At 36.2% G+C, this 17,877-nt stretch overlaps 1 protein-coding gene across 2 annotated transcripts in view; it reads right to left on the reverse strand.

The window, feature by feature from the left end:
• ACAN (aggrecan) overlaps positions 1-17,205 on the reverse strand; it is a 38,456-nt gene extending 21,251 nt beyond the window's left edge. Inside the window, exons 1-7 of one of the 2 annotated variants that reach the window (XM_053462388.1) lie at positions 16,746-17,205; positions 4,806-4,882; positions 3,143-3,526; positions 2,265-2,439; positions 1,803-1,930; positions 1,332-1,625; positions 417-788 (exon numbers count right to left, since the gene is read on the reverse strand). In XM_053462388.1, coding sequence (XP_053318363.1) covers positions 417-788; positions 1,332-1,625; positions 1,803-1,930; positions 2,265-2,439; positions 3,143-3,526; positions 4,806-4,875 — 1,423 coding nt within the window. In that variant the 5' untranslated portion in view covers positions 4,876-4,882; positions 16,746-17,205. The remainder of the gene's footprint in view (positions 1-416; positions 789-1,331; positions 1,626-1,802; positions 1,931-2,264; positions 2,440-3,142; positions 3,527-4,805; positions 4,883-16,745) is intronic. The other variant, XM_053462389.1, reaches the window with a different exon arrangement.
• Between the last annotated feature and the right edge of the window lie 672 nt (positions 17,206-17,877).

The raw sequence follows: 17,877 nt of genomic DNA on the forward strand, positions 1-17,877 counted from the left end.
CCCACTACAATGGGAAGGAATGAAGGGGTTTATGTTTCTTGTTTGTAATGTAAAGGCACAAAAAGGTGAGTAAATAATACCCTTCACCCATTAAAACAAACAAATTGGAAAAAAATAATGTCTGTATGCATGAAATAGGAAGCCTAATACACCTGACCTAAATAAATTGGAGCATTAATACGTTCAACATGAAACATAACTAGTTTGTTTAAATATTGTTGGGCAGACGGAAATTTGGAGTTGGCCGTGTTCTTTGCATTCATCATTAAATGCACATATAAGCAACCACTTCAGCATTACAGGCCTTGGGATGTGGCTCTATATAATACTGGAACCCCTACATTTCTACAATAGAGTCTTAATAATTGGCTTATGTACAACCCGAATGACAATCTCCCCATTTGAGTAGTACTCACCAGACTCAGAAACGGGTTTTCCAACTTCAACAACAGCAGTTGCAGGAATTATTTCAACTTCCCCAGCCGTTGCAGTTATCTCTGGTAAGGCGGTCACATCTTCTGCTGTTGCAGTGGCTTCTAGAGTAGGGAGAGCAGTAACATTTTCCAGCCACAACTGGATGCCTTCTTCTGTAACATTTTCAAGGAAGCCCTCTGTTGAAACCAGCTCTGGAGTAGCTGTGAACCCCTCTTCAGAAGGTGTTAGAGTAAAGTCCACCTGTTCCAGTGTAGCAATACTTCCACGGGCTTCCACTTCGCTTGCATTGCGCTGTAGGATGATCTCCAGCCCTGGCTGGGTTACTGTTTGAATGGTGATGTTGTCAGCATCATCTGTTAAATCGAATAAAAGAGGTCATAACAGGCACACCTAAAAAAAAGTCACATGGCCAAGCAACGGAGAAGTTATTAAAGAAAGAGTGATTGGTTAAAGAAAGAATAGTTAAATTATCCCTTACTATATAACAATTTCTTCCCGTATTTAGTGGTGCTGCTAAATTATAACATACATTACAAAATATCTTTATGTTTCAGAGTTCACCTCATTCTTATCCTTTGCCCCAATATTATTGTTTCATTTATCTTAAAATCAAGGTATATTTTTGAAATATGATTATAAGGTGTGTACAGTATGCATTGTTTGTTTTGTAGTTTTTTTTTTCATACAAGGGATGGTGTATTGGAGTCTGTGATCTTTTTACTCAATAATTATATCGAGATACCAAAACTACTTATTTTTTTTACATATGCTTCAAAAGAGATTAACCACCCCAATTATTCAATGAATGCAAGCAATCAGCAGAAATAGAGAAACCCGCAAAATAAAACATATCTAAATGCAATTAAACTAACAAATGAAAAGCCAGTATTACTAACCATTATAGCAGATTGCATCGTAACGAGACAGTGGATCAGGATATCCAGTCTGGTTGGGGTGAAGATAAACCGTTCTTACTCCGACTAGGTTTCCACCACAATTTGGACGTGCTATGGATATAGGGTATCTAACGCTGCGATCTCCAAGCCAACCTGCACTGCAGACATCCATGCCAGTCTGCCATGCCAAATATAACTCCCCAGTGGTGGCCAGCCTGGCACCAAGTCTTTGGCATTGCTGTTCTGCTTCTTGGAAGGTGAACTTTTCAGGAGATGTTGCATAAAACACTTCACCTAAAACGGCAATTTCAATGGTAATGCTTAAAGAGTTGAACAAACTAAAGTGGAATGTGCATCAAGTGCAATATTTAGTAACATAGAAGAACAGACGTCATTTGGTTGTTAATGTAGCAGCCAGACATATGTATTTGTAGAAATCCAAAACCATGCACAGAAAAAAGTTAAGGATACCTTGCATTTCCTCGGCAAAGCAGTAGACATCATATGTTTCATCTGTCTCTCTAACACCATACGTTCTCACTCCTGGAAATATGTCTTTGTCACCATAGCAGGCTTCGCGTGGATCATGGATGGGATAACTGTTTAAAATGTTGGGGAAAGTGCATAAAACAGGAATCGCATGTATAATCTGCAGTCATTTTGCATTTGGTTTGCACGTAGTATGGGTTATTGCGAGATATGTACACGTTATTCATTGAGCTGGGAGTTTTAAATAACTAATGTACTACTGCATGTATATGAATCAAATGTGTTCCATATTTAACTCTATAATTGTAGTTAAAACATATACTGTTAAAGGGATTTCACGGAAATTCTGCAATACTTGAGATTCCAAAAGTAAAAATTGCAATTAGACAGACAACAAAATTACTAAATTTAAATATGGATAATACAGAAAACACTGATGTTTACCGAACAGTCTGATCTGAGAGCCAACCAGCATCACATTGGTGATAACCATCATCATATGCTGCGTGAAGCTGCTCCGGAGTAGCTATGGTTGCACTGTTCTGAATACAGGCTTTTTTGGCGTTCTCAAAGTTCAAAGTGTATCTGGTAGAAATTGCTCTGTAGTGGAAAACAATCCCTGAAAAATAGAACATGAGTGAGCAAACTCTATTAAACAAGTGCCTTTAATATGAAGATATGTCAGATGTACTCTATAATAGTAGCCTACGAAGTGCTCATGCAAAGAGTGACTTTTGTAAGTGGGTTCCTCAAAAGAACTAGGTCATCAATCAAGTGTGGCCCTGGGCTGTGTCAGCGCTGGAAATCACATAGTTCAAACCTATCTCTTCAGGGCTGTAAATCCATACCTGCCCCAGATGCTACAGATATCACAGCTTATTACCAGCCCTTAGGAACAGACTTTGCACTCTGGTTTGAGGGTGGTATCTAACTCTACCCAATTCTACCCAGTTCTGGCCATTTCCCAGCGCTCACCCCAACTACTCATGCATGGCTCTACTCTCGCCTAACTTCTGCATGGAGAAGTAGGTAAAGTCTCCAGGCTGTCATACCCTGAAAGCTCTCAGGTATTCATGTCCAGCATGTGGGCCTCCTGTCAGACAACAGTGATTTAACAGATTAGAAAACACTGGGTCTTAAAACAATATTAAACCCATCCCCCATCATCAAAAATTAATATTGGGTTAAGAGTGCAAATTTGGGACCTTGCCTTCAAATTGTTTTTTTTTTGTCTTTTGTGACATTTTTGTTTTTTTCATATTGTCCTCTCTTTCAACATTAAATATGTCATTTGTTAAAGTGCAAAGCATTAGAGCGATTACCTTTCACATTAACCTCTATTGTGTCCTGACTGTCCTCAATTCCATGCATCACTTCACAGCGGTAGATTCCTGTATCTGCAGATAGCAGGTTTGCAATTTCCAGGGAAATATCAGTAGGGATCATTGGGTAGTTTGGCATAGAAATCCGATCTTTGTACGCATCATTTATACGAACATGGCCATCGGTGGCCACCAGCAGAACAGTCTCCCGTCCCTTGTTATGTCTGCTCCACTTGATCCTTGGTGTTAAAGGTGCCGTTGAGGGGGCCACAGTCAAATGTTCCAAGGCATTGATGTAATAGCAGGGAATGGTTAGGGGTTGTCCAAGCTGGACACTCAAGGGTGACTCTGTTGGTATACTCACACTCAGTGCGTTACCATGGTCTGCAGGTTACAAAACAAGTATAAGTCAAATAAACACACAGATAAAACTCAATAAAACTCAAGATTTTATTTGTTATAAAGACCTAAGTGGTAAAATATTTAGTAGGGTAAGGCTGTTAAAAACAGACAAACCTTGTTGCTAAATCATTACCTACACTGCACTTTCAAAATGTGTGAAAAATGTGTACCATTTTGACCTATGCTCATGTCAACCCACGCTATAAAGCCGGTGGTGGTTTAGTGATATTTGTCAACAAGCAAGTAGCCTTACTGAGACATTTCCATTGTCTTTATTACTCTTTACTCATCGTTCAAAAATTAATCAAGGTTATTTTTCACATATTATGGAAAAATATGAACTTTTTATCCAAATATAACTAAGATATAGCAGATTTAGCTGTAGCTAGTTTGAATAGGCCTATCTCTTCATGGGAAACATCTATTTATGATGTTAAAAGCACAGTTACATTTATTAGATCGTTCCAACATTATATCCAATGTGTATATATAAATGAATTGATCCCTTGTTCACAGCAATTATTGTATGCAGTATGCTAAATATTTTAGTTGGCAATGTAATATATCTAGATATTAATTATTAATATGCATTTATATTTTAGTAAAGAAGCAGGTATGTATTGATGGGACTTTTTGTTTAACGCGCAATCAATTTCTATCCTCTAATTATTGCTTTATTTGATTTATAAAGGCCTACATTCTCTACAGCGCCGCAAACTGTGCCATACTAAAGCACTGAAAAATATAAATAATCATATGTACGGAAATACATTTACAATAAATACAATGAATCTAGCCATTCAAACAAAACGTTGCTTAGGCATCACGATTTTTTAATGCTCAATAAGTATGGTGAAATAATTATGAATTGCTTCTTAAACAAGCTTAATATACTATTTTCTATTATGTATTATGAATCATATATTATCAGGGACTGCTTAATTACAGCATATGTTCATGCAAAACCCCAAATAACACATCTGCTTTTACATTTTAAACTGACGATATCGTTCTTTGTAGAAGATTGCAAGAAAAAAGTAAATTTTCTTTTTTATTAACAAAAAATGTTTTTGCACAGAGAATATATAATAAATTACTATATTGTCATTCAGAAAGCAATGGGGAATGAATCTGCCATTGCCTTAAATACGGTGTAGTGATGTGTTTATGGCAGTGCCCCACTTGGTAAATATATCAGGTATTGCCTCCACGTGTCACTCAGCGGGATAAATATTAGAAAAGGGTCTAAAAAGTCACTTACCTGGAATCTCTACAGAAATTGCTGCAGCGATGACTCGCAAACACACAAACACTAAGAGTAAAGTGGTCATAGTTTACCTGTTTCAAAAAAAAACAAGAAAAAGCAAGTAAAAACATGAGAAAATAGTTTTTCTTTATTTTATGGATATAATGTACTGTAGGGTATACACAAGACACAAGAGACCAAAACAGTAACACTGTCTATGGAGGGCTGCTCGAGAAATTATTACGTAAATGCCAAATTATTATTATTATTATTATCCTTTATTTATATAATGCCAACAATTAATGCAGTGCTTCTTAAGAGGTACAACAAAACTATAACTGATAGGCTAAGACAAACTGATAGGCAAAGAGGATCCCGCTCGCAAGCTGACAATAGGAAAATAATAGAAATAAGGATTATTAGTACTAGAAATAGTGCTATGTTTCACAAATGGATCAAAATTACAAGGGGACCCTGAAAGGAATTTACAACCTTTGCGCACAGTTAAGCAAATGTGACGTCCACCTATAGAATATCCTGTCGAGGGGACAATTTACTTGCAATTTACTTTTGGTATAGACGATATACTGGATTTTGACTTACACAGTCTCTTATGCTTAAATTGGCGGATGGGCATAGAGCATTCTCTGTCGTCTTTTCGATATAACCACCACATAACATATATAACATATATAAAACATATAAACAATTAGGCAACGTACATATTTTCCAGATTTTATAAAATTATATCAGATGCTATCAGAAATATTTTAGAAGATGGGGTTTAGAGCAATTGTGTTTTGGTACACGTACCTTCAAGTAAGAAAAATGTTTATTGGACAATATGGTAAAATATTGTAACGATTCTCTGTAACCTCCTGCTACAAGATTATCCGATTGTTTTGCCTCTGAATTCTTCTATTTTGTATGAATTCCATGATGCACATATTTAAAGGTTAAACTATTCTGCATTTATATTTGTGGTTCAAGATAAGGTAGACATTTTTACCCTTTTATCAAGAGTGATAAAAAAATGGAAATCTAAAATAGAATATATTAAAATTAAATCTAATCTCAGAGAAACCTAGAAAGCAACTAAAATTGAAGTATTCCCGTCAAACACCAAATATAAACTTTTTACGCTGAGATATGTGGACAGAATAATATTTGATATTTTTGCAGCTTTATTGCACAGCAAATTGCACTCTGTGCTCCGGCTCAAGCCTCTGAAAGAGAAGCACTGTATTCATTTGAAGCTGGATCCCTGTTTGCCAGAATGAATTTTGCTGGCAGGTCTGTACAATACGGCCTTTTCAAACTCGCTCATGATGAAACGTGGCAATGTTGGGTAAATCGATGATTACCAGTAGGCTCCTTCAATTTGACTTTCTGTCTGCTTTCAGCAGAACATTTCACAATAATGAAAACATATTTATACCCTTGTCGCTTAGTGTGTGTTTTTAAGCATCCAGTGTGGTACATGCTACTCTATTGGAAAATTGAATAAAAGGTTTTTTTAAGGAGTGAATAATGGATAAATAATTTGTAAGAATACATCAAGAGCAGTGGAAATTTAAAGGTACACTCTAGCAATCATATGTTCCATAATGCATATGTCATTGTACACCCTATATTTGTTGGGAAATGCATAAAGGAATACTCCCTATACATTTGCACTATTTCCCCATTCTCCGGCTCCTTGGCTTGCCCGAGACGTGTTTGGCTGAAAGCCAGTGTGCATGTGTCCACCTTTAGCCAGTTCTGACACTGGGGTGCATGAGATTTTCAGGGGGTCTTTGAAGGGGGAGATAAAGAATGCATAATTAAGTACTTTGAGATCATTGGTGCAGCTATTTGGGACACCAGACTGTGCCTTTAACAATTAAACATTTATTTACAGAATTGGACACACATGATATGGTTGAAAAATATATATTAAATACTGACTGTAATTATTATATTTAACTGCTTATATATCTCTAGAAAAAAACATGTTTCTGACCTCCTATCTATCTATCTATCTATCTATCTATCTATCTATCTATCTATCTATCTATCTATCTATCATCTATCTATCTATCTATCTCTATCTATCTATCTATCGGCCTATCTATCTATCTATCTATCTATCTATCTATCTATCTATCTATCTATCTATCTAGGATAAATCATAAGGCAATAATAAATGTAATTTAAAGCACTAATATAAAAATATACCAGGTGTTTCAATTTTGCGTATTGAATTAGGTGATTACATGATGCAAGTTTAATGATTTCAGGAAATTTCAGCTATCAATTTCTCCTTACAACATGCAGATTTAAGTTGAATTGGATGTCATTCAAGAAGTTTAAAATCTATGTAATTCATTATTTGACATGCTAAAGCAACTATGGTTGTATAAAAGTAATGTGGTGCTACTTAAGACTAATTTCAAGGTCATGATTGATGAAGAGGAGAACAGAAGTTGTTACTGAAAAACAAAACTGATGTGATAATTTTAAAGGAGTTTACTAACTAAAGGTTTTTAGAATAGGCATGTTTCCCAAGCACTGTAGATTTGTTGCCCAAGTTGGCCAACACATGGTCTTCATGATTCATATATAGTATCTAGAGATATAATGGAAGGAGGAACATTTCTCAAGGATGTTTAAGGATTTAATTTAAGAGGGGTTATTTCAGCGCGTACAGTGGTATATTTACTCAACACTGATATTATATTTTCAACATAAACTAGTAATAATTGCAGTAACTCTGTAAATGGGCTAAGCCCGGTCCTTACTGTTATGAAAGGGGTTAGTGCCATCTTACATTTGACTCTGGGAAAGCTTTCTATGTAGTAATGATTCTTTAAAGCAATCGTGTAAAATGTACTTTTAGGAAATTTTAGGACAACCTTAGTAGGTTACTGCAAATAATTAAAACCGGCGTAATCATTACTATGATTCCAACAGTAACTGGGGAGATTGACTCATTTTTACCAATTAGCAACAAAATCACTGTTTATACCCTAACCCCTACATTTCTAAATAAGATACTTTAAAAAAAGCAAAGATGGCTCAAATTAGATGAATGAGCCATTTGGCCATTTTAGTATTATTTTATAAAGTTTTGGTGAAGTCCAATAAGTCCAATCTATTTAAGGGTACACAATTATGATCAGTATGTTAGCAGGCAAGACACAAAGTAAAGTGTTATTTACAGGGCCGGCCCTATAATGGGGCAGACTGGGGCAATTGCCCCAGGCGGCACTTTAGAAGGGGCGGCAGTTTGCCGCCCCAAGCGCTTTTTTTTTGTTTTCTTGAAGCGGAGGAGAGAGAGAGAGAGGGGCACCGAGTGGTTTTCGCTTACCCGCTTGGCGCCCCTCTCTCTCTCTCCTCTGCGGCGAGTCTCCCTGTTCGGTCCCGGTGCCGGCTTGTAATGCAGAGCGCCGGAAGTGACGTCAATTTCCGGCGCTCAGCATTACAAGCCGGCACCGTGGCAGAGCAGGGAGACTCGCCGCAGGACTGTTTAAAGGTAAGTACCGGGGGGGGGGATCGTAGATTATGGCGTCGGCGAAGTTTAAAATGCCCCCCCTCGGCAGGGGGGGCGGCGTTTTAAACTTCGCCCCCCCCCGGCGTCGGCGGGGGGGGCGTTTTAAACTTCGCCCCCCCCAGCGTCGGCGTTTTAAACTTCGCCACCCCCCCCCGGGGTCGGCGGGGGGGGCGGCGTTTTAAACTTCGCCCCAGGCGGCGTTAAGTCTTCGGCCGGCCCTGGTTATTTAAAGATTATCATTACACTGCAATAGTGAACAAAAATAAAGAACCATATCCATTTACATTAAATTACATTTAAATTACAATTACATTCACATTAAATACTAGGTATTCAGTATTTTATTTCAAAGCATATTACTGTACTGAAGGAACAGGTCACTGTTACTCTGTTGGAGAGCTGATGAGTACAAAACCTACAAGTTGACCATTATTTCAGAAACAGAATATCGATGACAGGTTAATCTTAAAATAGAAATCAGTGATATCAATGAATCAAAATAAATATTAACTCAAAATTAATTATTATAATAATTATTTAGGGGAAATGTTTAAATCCCCTGTGTGGGTTTCTTTTTTTTTTTTTTTTTTTTGAAATGTAAATGAATATGCACTACTGCAGGTAAGACTACTGATTCCAATGAAAACACATGGTATAGTTATGCTGCCAGTGCTTTCATAGTGAATCTTCTCAGTGGATCCTTAAATCATGATCAGACCCTTTCTTGATGTGCTTCCAGAGTCACAGATTTCAGAACCACCTAATTATACTACATTGTTCATCTAACTACTTGCAGATCCTCATTCATTAAGTGCGGCTCTATAAACCACCAAACCCTTTCATACATGCATATTACTTAGACACTATGGCAAGGAGAGGAAGGTCGATTGGTCATTCTAGTTGTGTCACACTTTATTTAGTATTCGTCGCTGCACCCACTTCACTCTTACACTGTATTTATCTGTTTCAATACTGGTTTTACTGTTTATCCCTAATTTTATGTGTATTCACTATCTTGTTCTAAGTTGTTCCAATCATTACTCATTTCGAGCCTGACCCATTAGCCGCTAATTCTAGAGCTCTTAAACATACTTAATTCCTGAATATTGTTGAGTCCCTTAATGTACCTAAATGCTATATTTTATTTCACTTTAGGGGATTTTATATATTAGATGAACATCAAACTGGTCTTAATAATGTATATATCAGGCAGGGTCAAGGAGATATTCCCTATGTCTTCCAGTATAACAAGGGATTGTCACTTTAGTCCCCTAAGGTTAGCTTGGGTATATGAATAACTGCTCATTCTGCCCCCTTTCCTAGCCCTGCATCTTAGAAATGACTTTTCCTATTTCGTGAATATGTAACACTGATAATGTCTGAAATGATCATTTGAGTTAATGTTGTTGTAAAAAGACCAGTTGCAAAACTCCCACTGGATTAGCAGCTCTACCACTGATGGTGGAAAGCTTCAACAGTTGTATAGTAAATGCTATGAACTGAGATAGATAATGTGTCCTTTTGCTAAATGTTTCCTAGAGGAAGGAAATGTTCGCCCCCTGAAGTATTTACGCACAATTAATCTTGGTTTCTGTCCTTGCCAGGCCCCCACACGTTTCTATGAGATAATAATGCCTTCTCTTACCTAATGGAAATCTGGTTTACATTACCACAGTATAGCAACGCAATGACTTCAATGTAAGACCTTTTTGTAATGCATTATGAAGTTACAAAACTGAGGTTTTATTCATTCGGTGGCAACATACTTTTGGTTCTGATTACATGGTTTGAAACAATATACAAGAGAATATGGTATTTATTTCCGAAGTAATTGGTAACTTGTTCTTCAATCCCATGTTTTCTTTCTCCAGTCTTGTAAATCACGAGTAATGATGGACTGTTAATATATACTTATTCAGCCACAGATGACTATGAGATCAAGTGAGTCATTTGAGAGGATCAGTCTCCTTCCCATCTCAATATTGTAGATTGTAAGCTCATTTCTTTACCCCCCACAAGTAACTTGATGGAGTTGGTGGAGCAGCGTAATAGGTATGAGTAATCATATAAAAGCTTTTTTTATTCTGAACACTATTTTCATCAAATGTTTATTTAATCAACTCAAATGCAAAATGTGATTTTTGGGAAAACCAATGTATTTACTACATTTAAATGCTAGCTCATGAAGCTATGACTTTGACGTTTTGCAATACGCAGCTAATGTTACTTGTCAGGCACATTCATTCAGTTAATTCAATTTATTAACACGTCCACTGTTCTATACATATTATCACAATCTTTATGGTTGTAGAACACTGTGAAACACTCATATCCACCAAAAGAGAAACACGTTTGAGGTACATTGTTAATTCACCCAGTAAACTGAAAAACAAAACTAATGCTTTTGTCACTGTGGTGGAATATTTATTAAGATGTTCACTCTTTTAAAAATGTTTAACCTCATGAATTCATTCAGAAGGACCAAGCCTTATGTTTCAAAACCAAAAGGTACCAACACACATGAGTCACTCAGTGTTGTGTTCACTTGCTCAATGATGTTCCAATAAGGTCATTGGTGTTGAATCTTAAATGAATTGGCCAGGTTTGTCCTCATACATGTGTTTAAAAAAAATAGTGTTTTCAAAAATATTTCTCTTGGGAAGTTGGTAAGCCTCTATAGTTCATTAGAAAGAAAGGACATCCTGTTAAGATAAAAGATGCTTTATGCGGGGTGTACTATGAGTGTCCTATGAGTAATTAAGGATTTTTTTTGGAAAAACTATATAAGGATATCCATTCATTAGATGTCCTGTAAGTGTTAGGTCAGAATTTGCCAACTGTGCCCCACCAAATTATATTGAACCTTAGTCCTACCAGTTTCAATCATCAATTGGCGCAGTCACACACCAGCTGGAGGGATGCAAGGTACTAATCCAAGTGGTAAGCAAACAGGAGTTCTGTTATTTAGTTCTGTTTTTCAAATACAAGAGTTAATTGATGGAATAAGCACTATTACAAAAAAAATCAATATTTCCTGTGAGGAATAGTCATTTTATAGCTTAACCCTCCTGGTGTGAGATAGTACATTCATCTTGAGACACTGATCTACTTTGTGGCAACAAAGGGGTTCATATGAAGTCTTCCTCTCGGTAAAGACGTTATATTCTCTGTTTCACAGACTCTCTCTATTCATCCAGACATTGGTCTTTCCATTGAAGAACTGGCATTCCAACACTTCCTTTCCTGCATTAATTTGAGACTAAGCATAAATACAGAGGCTTCACTATAAATGAAACCGTTTTAGCTGCGAAGTTCTGCCAAAATAAAACATACAGTTCTCTGACTATTCTGACTTGGAACATTCTTGTTGTGCAGTGCTGCTGCTGCTGCTACCTTATTCTATGCATTTGTTTGTTCTGTGGTAAATACACAGAAAAAGACCATTCACTATATTTATTTTAAACCACCACCAGAAGTGTACTCATTATAGCAAAAATGCTAAAACTTCTGGCTTCTAGGACCTTTAAAAATGTTGGTTTTTGACACTCCTGCCACAGAACAATGCTGGTTGTATGATTTTATAACAAGCTCCCTCAAGTAAAAGCTTTTTTCTAATTTATAAAACCTTATGATTGATTTTTCCAAAATGGAGGACTGTTTGTGTGATACATTGTCTTACTCAGATAAATAAATAGCTTTCAATATGTCACACATGTAGTCAAAAAACATGGTAAAGGCTTGTCCCTATCCACACCTGTACCCACTTCACCAGATGTATCCATCTTGGATTGAGCTGTTTTGGTCCTAGTGAATAGATTTTAAAAAGTTATTACATAGCTGAAGGTTTTCTCTAGAAATTCCTAGGCCATTTTGTATCATTGTGGCAGATCTATGTCATCTATGGGGCCTCTCCCCATATCCACTGAATGGGTACCCATAGATCTACTGAAGCCCTAGGCAACTGCTTTTATTTTAAATTCTGTTATGTGGCTAATGGTAATCAAGCTGGATTTTTCTAGTAAGAAGGGTGAATCAATTTCTATTTTGAGTTTTTGGGCATTTAACTGGGAGACAACTGTGAAAATATCCTTTATGTCAACTTTTCTCATTAGTATACCTTTGACTTCATGTTATGTCTCTGTGGGGCAGCTACTAGAGGTAGTAATCCCCAAAACAGAACTGCTACTAAAACAATACACAAGCCCCATAGTGGATGCCTTGATAAGCCTGTGATCTCAAGTAAGGTCATAGGAAAGTCTTTTCCCATCTTCCTGTTAAACTCCAGGATGCCTGTATGTTGGCATAAGAAACAATCCTATACTTCCATGGCTCTTAAAACAAATCCGAATACAATGTATATGTGGCAGTTCTGTGATTGTGTACAACCTTTGCTCATCTGCATACCCTGCTGAACAACTGCTCCTTGAGATGACAAGTGGAGCAGACTAATTCTCATTAAACTCCTTAGACTAATAAACTCATTGGGTGTGAAAGGCATGAGCAATACATTACCCTTATCCAGTTGGTAAATAATGTATGGCCAGTTAGTTGCTGATTTAGGTTTTTCTTAGGTATTAAATAAACCTTAAAGTGTGTTTATCACAAACCAAGCATTAAATAATAATAATAGTAACATTGCAATATTCCCTCCAAAGTTAGAGATATTTTTAAAAAAGGACCACTGGTGACCCCATTATTGAACGTTGTTGGCCTGTGGGGGATAAAACAATGTAAAAAGTCAATGAATGTAATAAAAAATCACCAGTAAATATAAGTATAAAGAAGCTTTTTTGGCTCTTTACATTTTAGCTATTTTGATGGTCTAAAATCTATTTTCTGGTAATTTGTTGCACACGTGAACCAATACGGAGGCGGTAAATGAAATCACGCGATGTCAGAGACATTCAACTTACTAAATGCATTTTTTTCGCAATAAACTATGTTTTGCTGCATAATAAAGTATTCATTCAAGTCATTCCCGTTAAGACTGACAGTATACCATCTGATCAAAGTGGTTATGACTTCCATTAGTCACAACTATATGTTGGGCACTCTGTATGAAATACAATGTCAATCTATTTTGTCAATGATGCAAATGACTTACATTGGCAATTTGTGTAACCTCCTGCATGACCTGAACCCAAGCAAGTCAGCAATGGCATCTCTATTTTGGGGCATGGGGAAGGGGACAGTATAAACTGTACGTGCGCTCGTGATCTAGGACTCTTTCCAGATTGTCCTGTACACTGTATCAAATGATTTGACATATATTTAAAAATCTAGATAATGTCAATTATATTATTTTTAACCCTAGAGCAATATGATTTGGGAAATCCCATGATAACTTAAAGCTACTGATCAATTCCAACATCTGTTGCCATACATCCCACTTCCAGAGCTCTGGATACTCTTTTTTTTAGTTGTTAGATTGCCGGGGATTTAAATCCAGGTAATGGTGTGTGAAATAAGCTACATCCACCAAATTCCAAAAAACTGATTTAACCCTTTGAGAGTTAAGTACTATACTGATTTTGACTCATTACAAATGTAATCCCGCTTTTCTTGATTACTGAAAACTATTGTTGGCGTACATCCACATATAGACTTTTGCATTTTAATTAGAAAAAATCTTTATACTATCATATTTAAAAAGGCATGTTTAAATTAGCGGTTTTTAGTTTTCGGCTTTATGTTTGTTAAACGCTGAATGGAAGTGGACGGATTTCAAACTGAATGGAAGAATTCTGTGATCTAAAATTAACTTCTGCAGATCGTTATATGGAATGGTTTATTTACTCTATTATTGCCTCAACATAGTTGACGTTCTATTTACATCATTCCATGATTAAACACCAACATGCATACATTCATAAGGCAGAATACCAAAATTGACCAGCACTGTGAGTCCTTTGAGCAAGCATAAAGCGAGATTCATGTATCCTGCCTATCATTCATACACTAGCTGGCTGTTCTGACTTGCAGAAGAAGTCAGTAATTTCTAAAAAGTAAACTTTCAAGATTTCTGTAACTGCAATGAATCCATTTTCCTCCTTTATGACGGTCACATTTCTCCGATTCTCTGTTTCTCCTTCTCTTTCTCACAGTAAAACAAACTTTACTTTTCTTGGCTTTTCTATGGGCCCTCAGTAGCCTAGTGCTGGCACAAATTATGCGGTCCAAGAGAGGTAGATGAACACAGCTTTTGTTGCTGGTTAAACGTTGGACCATCATAGACAGAGTCTGGTTTGTTTAGTAGGGAGGAGGACAGGGGAGGAGATGTAAGGAGTAGGCTGGCGTCATCTTGTGGTTAAAAAAAAAAAAAAAAAAAAAAAAAAAGGAAAAAAAAAACTTTCTCCAACGCAGCAAGACGTAACAGGGAGGGAGGTTTGTGGAAAGAGCTAAATTCAAATAAAACATAAACCCAAGTAGTGCATCTATTGAATGGTGCTTCATCTAAAATGAATGAGGAAATCCAAATATAGCAGCTCCACATCTGAGGGAGATATATCAATACAATCTTTAATTAACAAATAATTCTAATAAATTCTATCCATCCTATCCATACTGAAACAAAAATTCCAAGCTTGGTCAAGATGAAGAGACTTCTTTATTTAAGAATTCATTTTAAACCATACTGGTTTATGTATGGTAGCCTCTGATTTTTTGGTTAGTTGGTTAAAACTGATGGGAGTTTTAGTCCTATGCATTTTTTTACCCCTAGCTATTACACACCCCTTCACCTACATTCTTAATTTCTGAGTTTTCAAATATAATATATATTTTTTGGGAAATGTGTAATAGTTATCCATCAATATTTATTTTCTTTTCCCTGTTCTATTTCCAACCGATCTTAAAATAAACGCACACCCTGACTTTCCATATTAAATGCCCTCTCTGCACAGAGCTAATAGATGCTCTGATTCAGATTTAACTGGAATCTTGAGCTTACAGGAAACCCGACAAACCCAACAGGGGGAGAAAAATGGAAATTTTGACAGACAGTCCTGGTTTTAAGTATGTTACCAGCTTTCCTGCAACTACCTCCCTTTTGGAACCCCTCCTTATCCACACACCTATACTTGGATAAAAATATGTATTTTCAATTCAGCCAATAGTAAGTCAGATCTAACTTTTTCCAGTATCCACCCTTCAGGTTTTTTTTTTTCAGCTAGGAAAAATGTGACACTTAAGTCTTTCCTACTGTATATGTGCTGTCAATGCCTAATTATAGCCACTGGAGAATTTACAGCATATATGAAATGTATCTTTATAAATGATAAGACATTTTGCCCAATGTAACTGAGCCGAAGCACTAATGTATAATAAATTACAGGTATATGTCTGCAGGAAGATTATTCTATTCTTAACCAGAGTAAGGCTAGAGAAATTACAGATGTTAATGCATAGTCCCTTTAGAATCATAGATGAATCAGAGAGGTTTCTCTCTAAAATTCATAAAATGCCTAATGTTAATATATACGAAATTATCAAATAATTAAGGGTAATAGCATGGCGCCCATAACCTGTACTATTTCTAGTGACCCAATAGTAGCTGCACTATTCTAAGCACTGATGGTAAATTACTGGAGTGGATATGTGTATTTGAGACAAATAATAGGCTGTATGAACTATTTCACCGCTATTCCCAATAATAATACACTAAACTAAAATCAGGTAAAAGCTATCAATAAATATATGACATGCTGTCAATAAACATAGAAGATGTGAAATCGAATTCATGCATGATTTGTTCAGCAGCTCATGGGTTCATTTAAGGACTAGTGCCTTTTCCTGAACTTGTAAAATTTAGTTTCTTAAAAAAAAGTTTCCTACATCAAGAATAAGCAGGGACCCAGCATATTAAAGACAGACATGTCACACAATAAGCCATGATGAAGCCAGCTTATTAACTCTACTGAGAAGGAGGAAGGGATGCAATTATTTGGGCGCCTGCAGGGTGATACTGTCCAATAGCTCTACTTGTGGATTTTGGCTGAGTACAGCACTGTGTATATCCATCCAAGGGAGCTCAGCTAGCAGATCTGCCACTACAGTAGCCACATCTGTAACATTTCACATCAGCAAAAGGTCTCCAGCCTTTGGAATCAATATAGTCATACATAAATATATATAATAACTAAAACACAACTAAAGAAAAAACAAATCATAAAAAAGACATAACAAACAATATACAATAACGTATTGCTGGCAGAATACCATAATATTTATGTTATATGTATATATATATGCATATGCACACATAAACATAGATCTAGTAATAAACTTATATTAGTAATAAACTTATATCATTTAGGGGTATTTACAAAGTGATTTTATATGAAATATATATATATATATATATATATATATATATATATATATATATATATATATATAATGATTTAAAAGCAAGTTGAATTTACCTTTAAGAGTTCAGTGCAGTGTTTCAATTATGTATGTCCCATACACCTGGTAGATAAGAAAGTTGTGTTGGTTATTCTTGTCTCTGTTGGAGAAGGCAAAAATCTTGGCACTATTCTTTAAAGATGCTTCCTTCACAGTCTCCAGATGTTTTCTTTGCCTTCTACCTTCAGTAGAAAGCAAAATCCCCTTTAATGGTAAGTGTGTCAGGTTCCTTGCAGGCAGTGGCAGCAGCAGGAGAAGCAGCAGGGCTGTAGTGTATTGTAACTTGAGTTGGAAGGAAAGAATTTTTTTTCACAATCAGACCAAGTTTAGCAGGGTACTGACTTTTAGACTCCTCCTGTTAACTTTTTTCTGGGATACCTCCTGGAAATGCCTACTGATTAGTAAGTGTGCTGGAGCCTCCTGCAAAAGGTAGGCAGAAGTCCAGGGGTAAGAGACTTGTGACAGAGAGGTGGAAGAGAAATAGGAGGGCATTGGAAACTGGGGGTAGCTCCTGCCCCCTGGGGTGTCCCATCACCAAGATAGGTACATATAAGCATGACTCCTAGCAGAATGGTACAGAACTGAGCACACCACTGGAGATGATACACCTAGAACACATACAAGCCTATGCTTCTCTTACTTTCTTGAACAAATACAGCTTATAACTGGGAATGGGTTTGGGTATTCTAGAGGCAAATTCTCCTAATATTAAATCCAGATATTATAGCAGTGAGCTAAATCTCTACATATAAGTCCACAAAAACCAGTCGCATAATCATCTTTCTTTCTGTATTCCATACTACATATTCATTCTACATTTTTCTATATCACAGAAAACATGCAGTGACAAAACTTCATGCACAGAGGGTTAAGTTATAATACACACCTCATAAAGTTATATTCCAAAAAACTATCCAAAAAACTGAAATGCATTTAAGTCAATCTTCGAAATTTAATTAATTAATTATTAGCAGAGACGTTTAGATACACACTATATATATATATATATATATATATATATGTATATATATATATATATATATATATCACATATCGGTTGAAAAAAGTACATACAATATATATATATATATGTGCTAAATGATAAGTATAGTATTTGTTAAATAATTTAGATACAATAGTACATTAATG

This window comes from Spea bombifrons, chromosome 4, assembly GCF_027358695.1.
Source record: "Spea bombifrons isolate aSpeBom1 chromosome 4, aSpeBom1.2.pri, whole genome shotgun sequence".
Lineage (NCBI taxonomy): Eukaryota > Metazoa > Chordata > Amphibia > Anura > Pelobatidae > Spea > Spea bombifrons.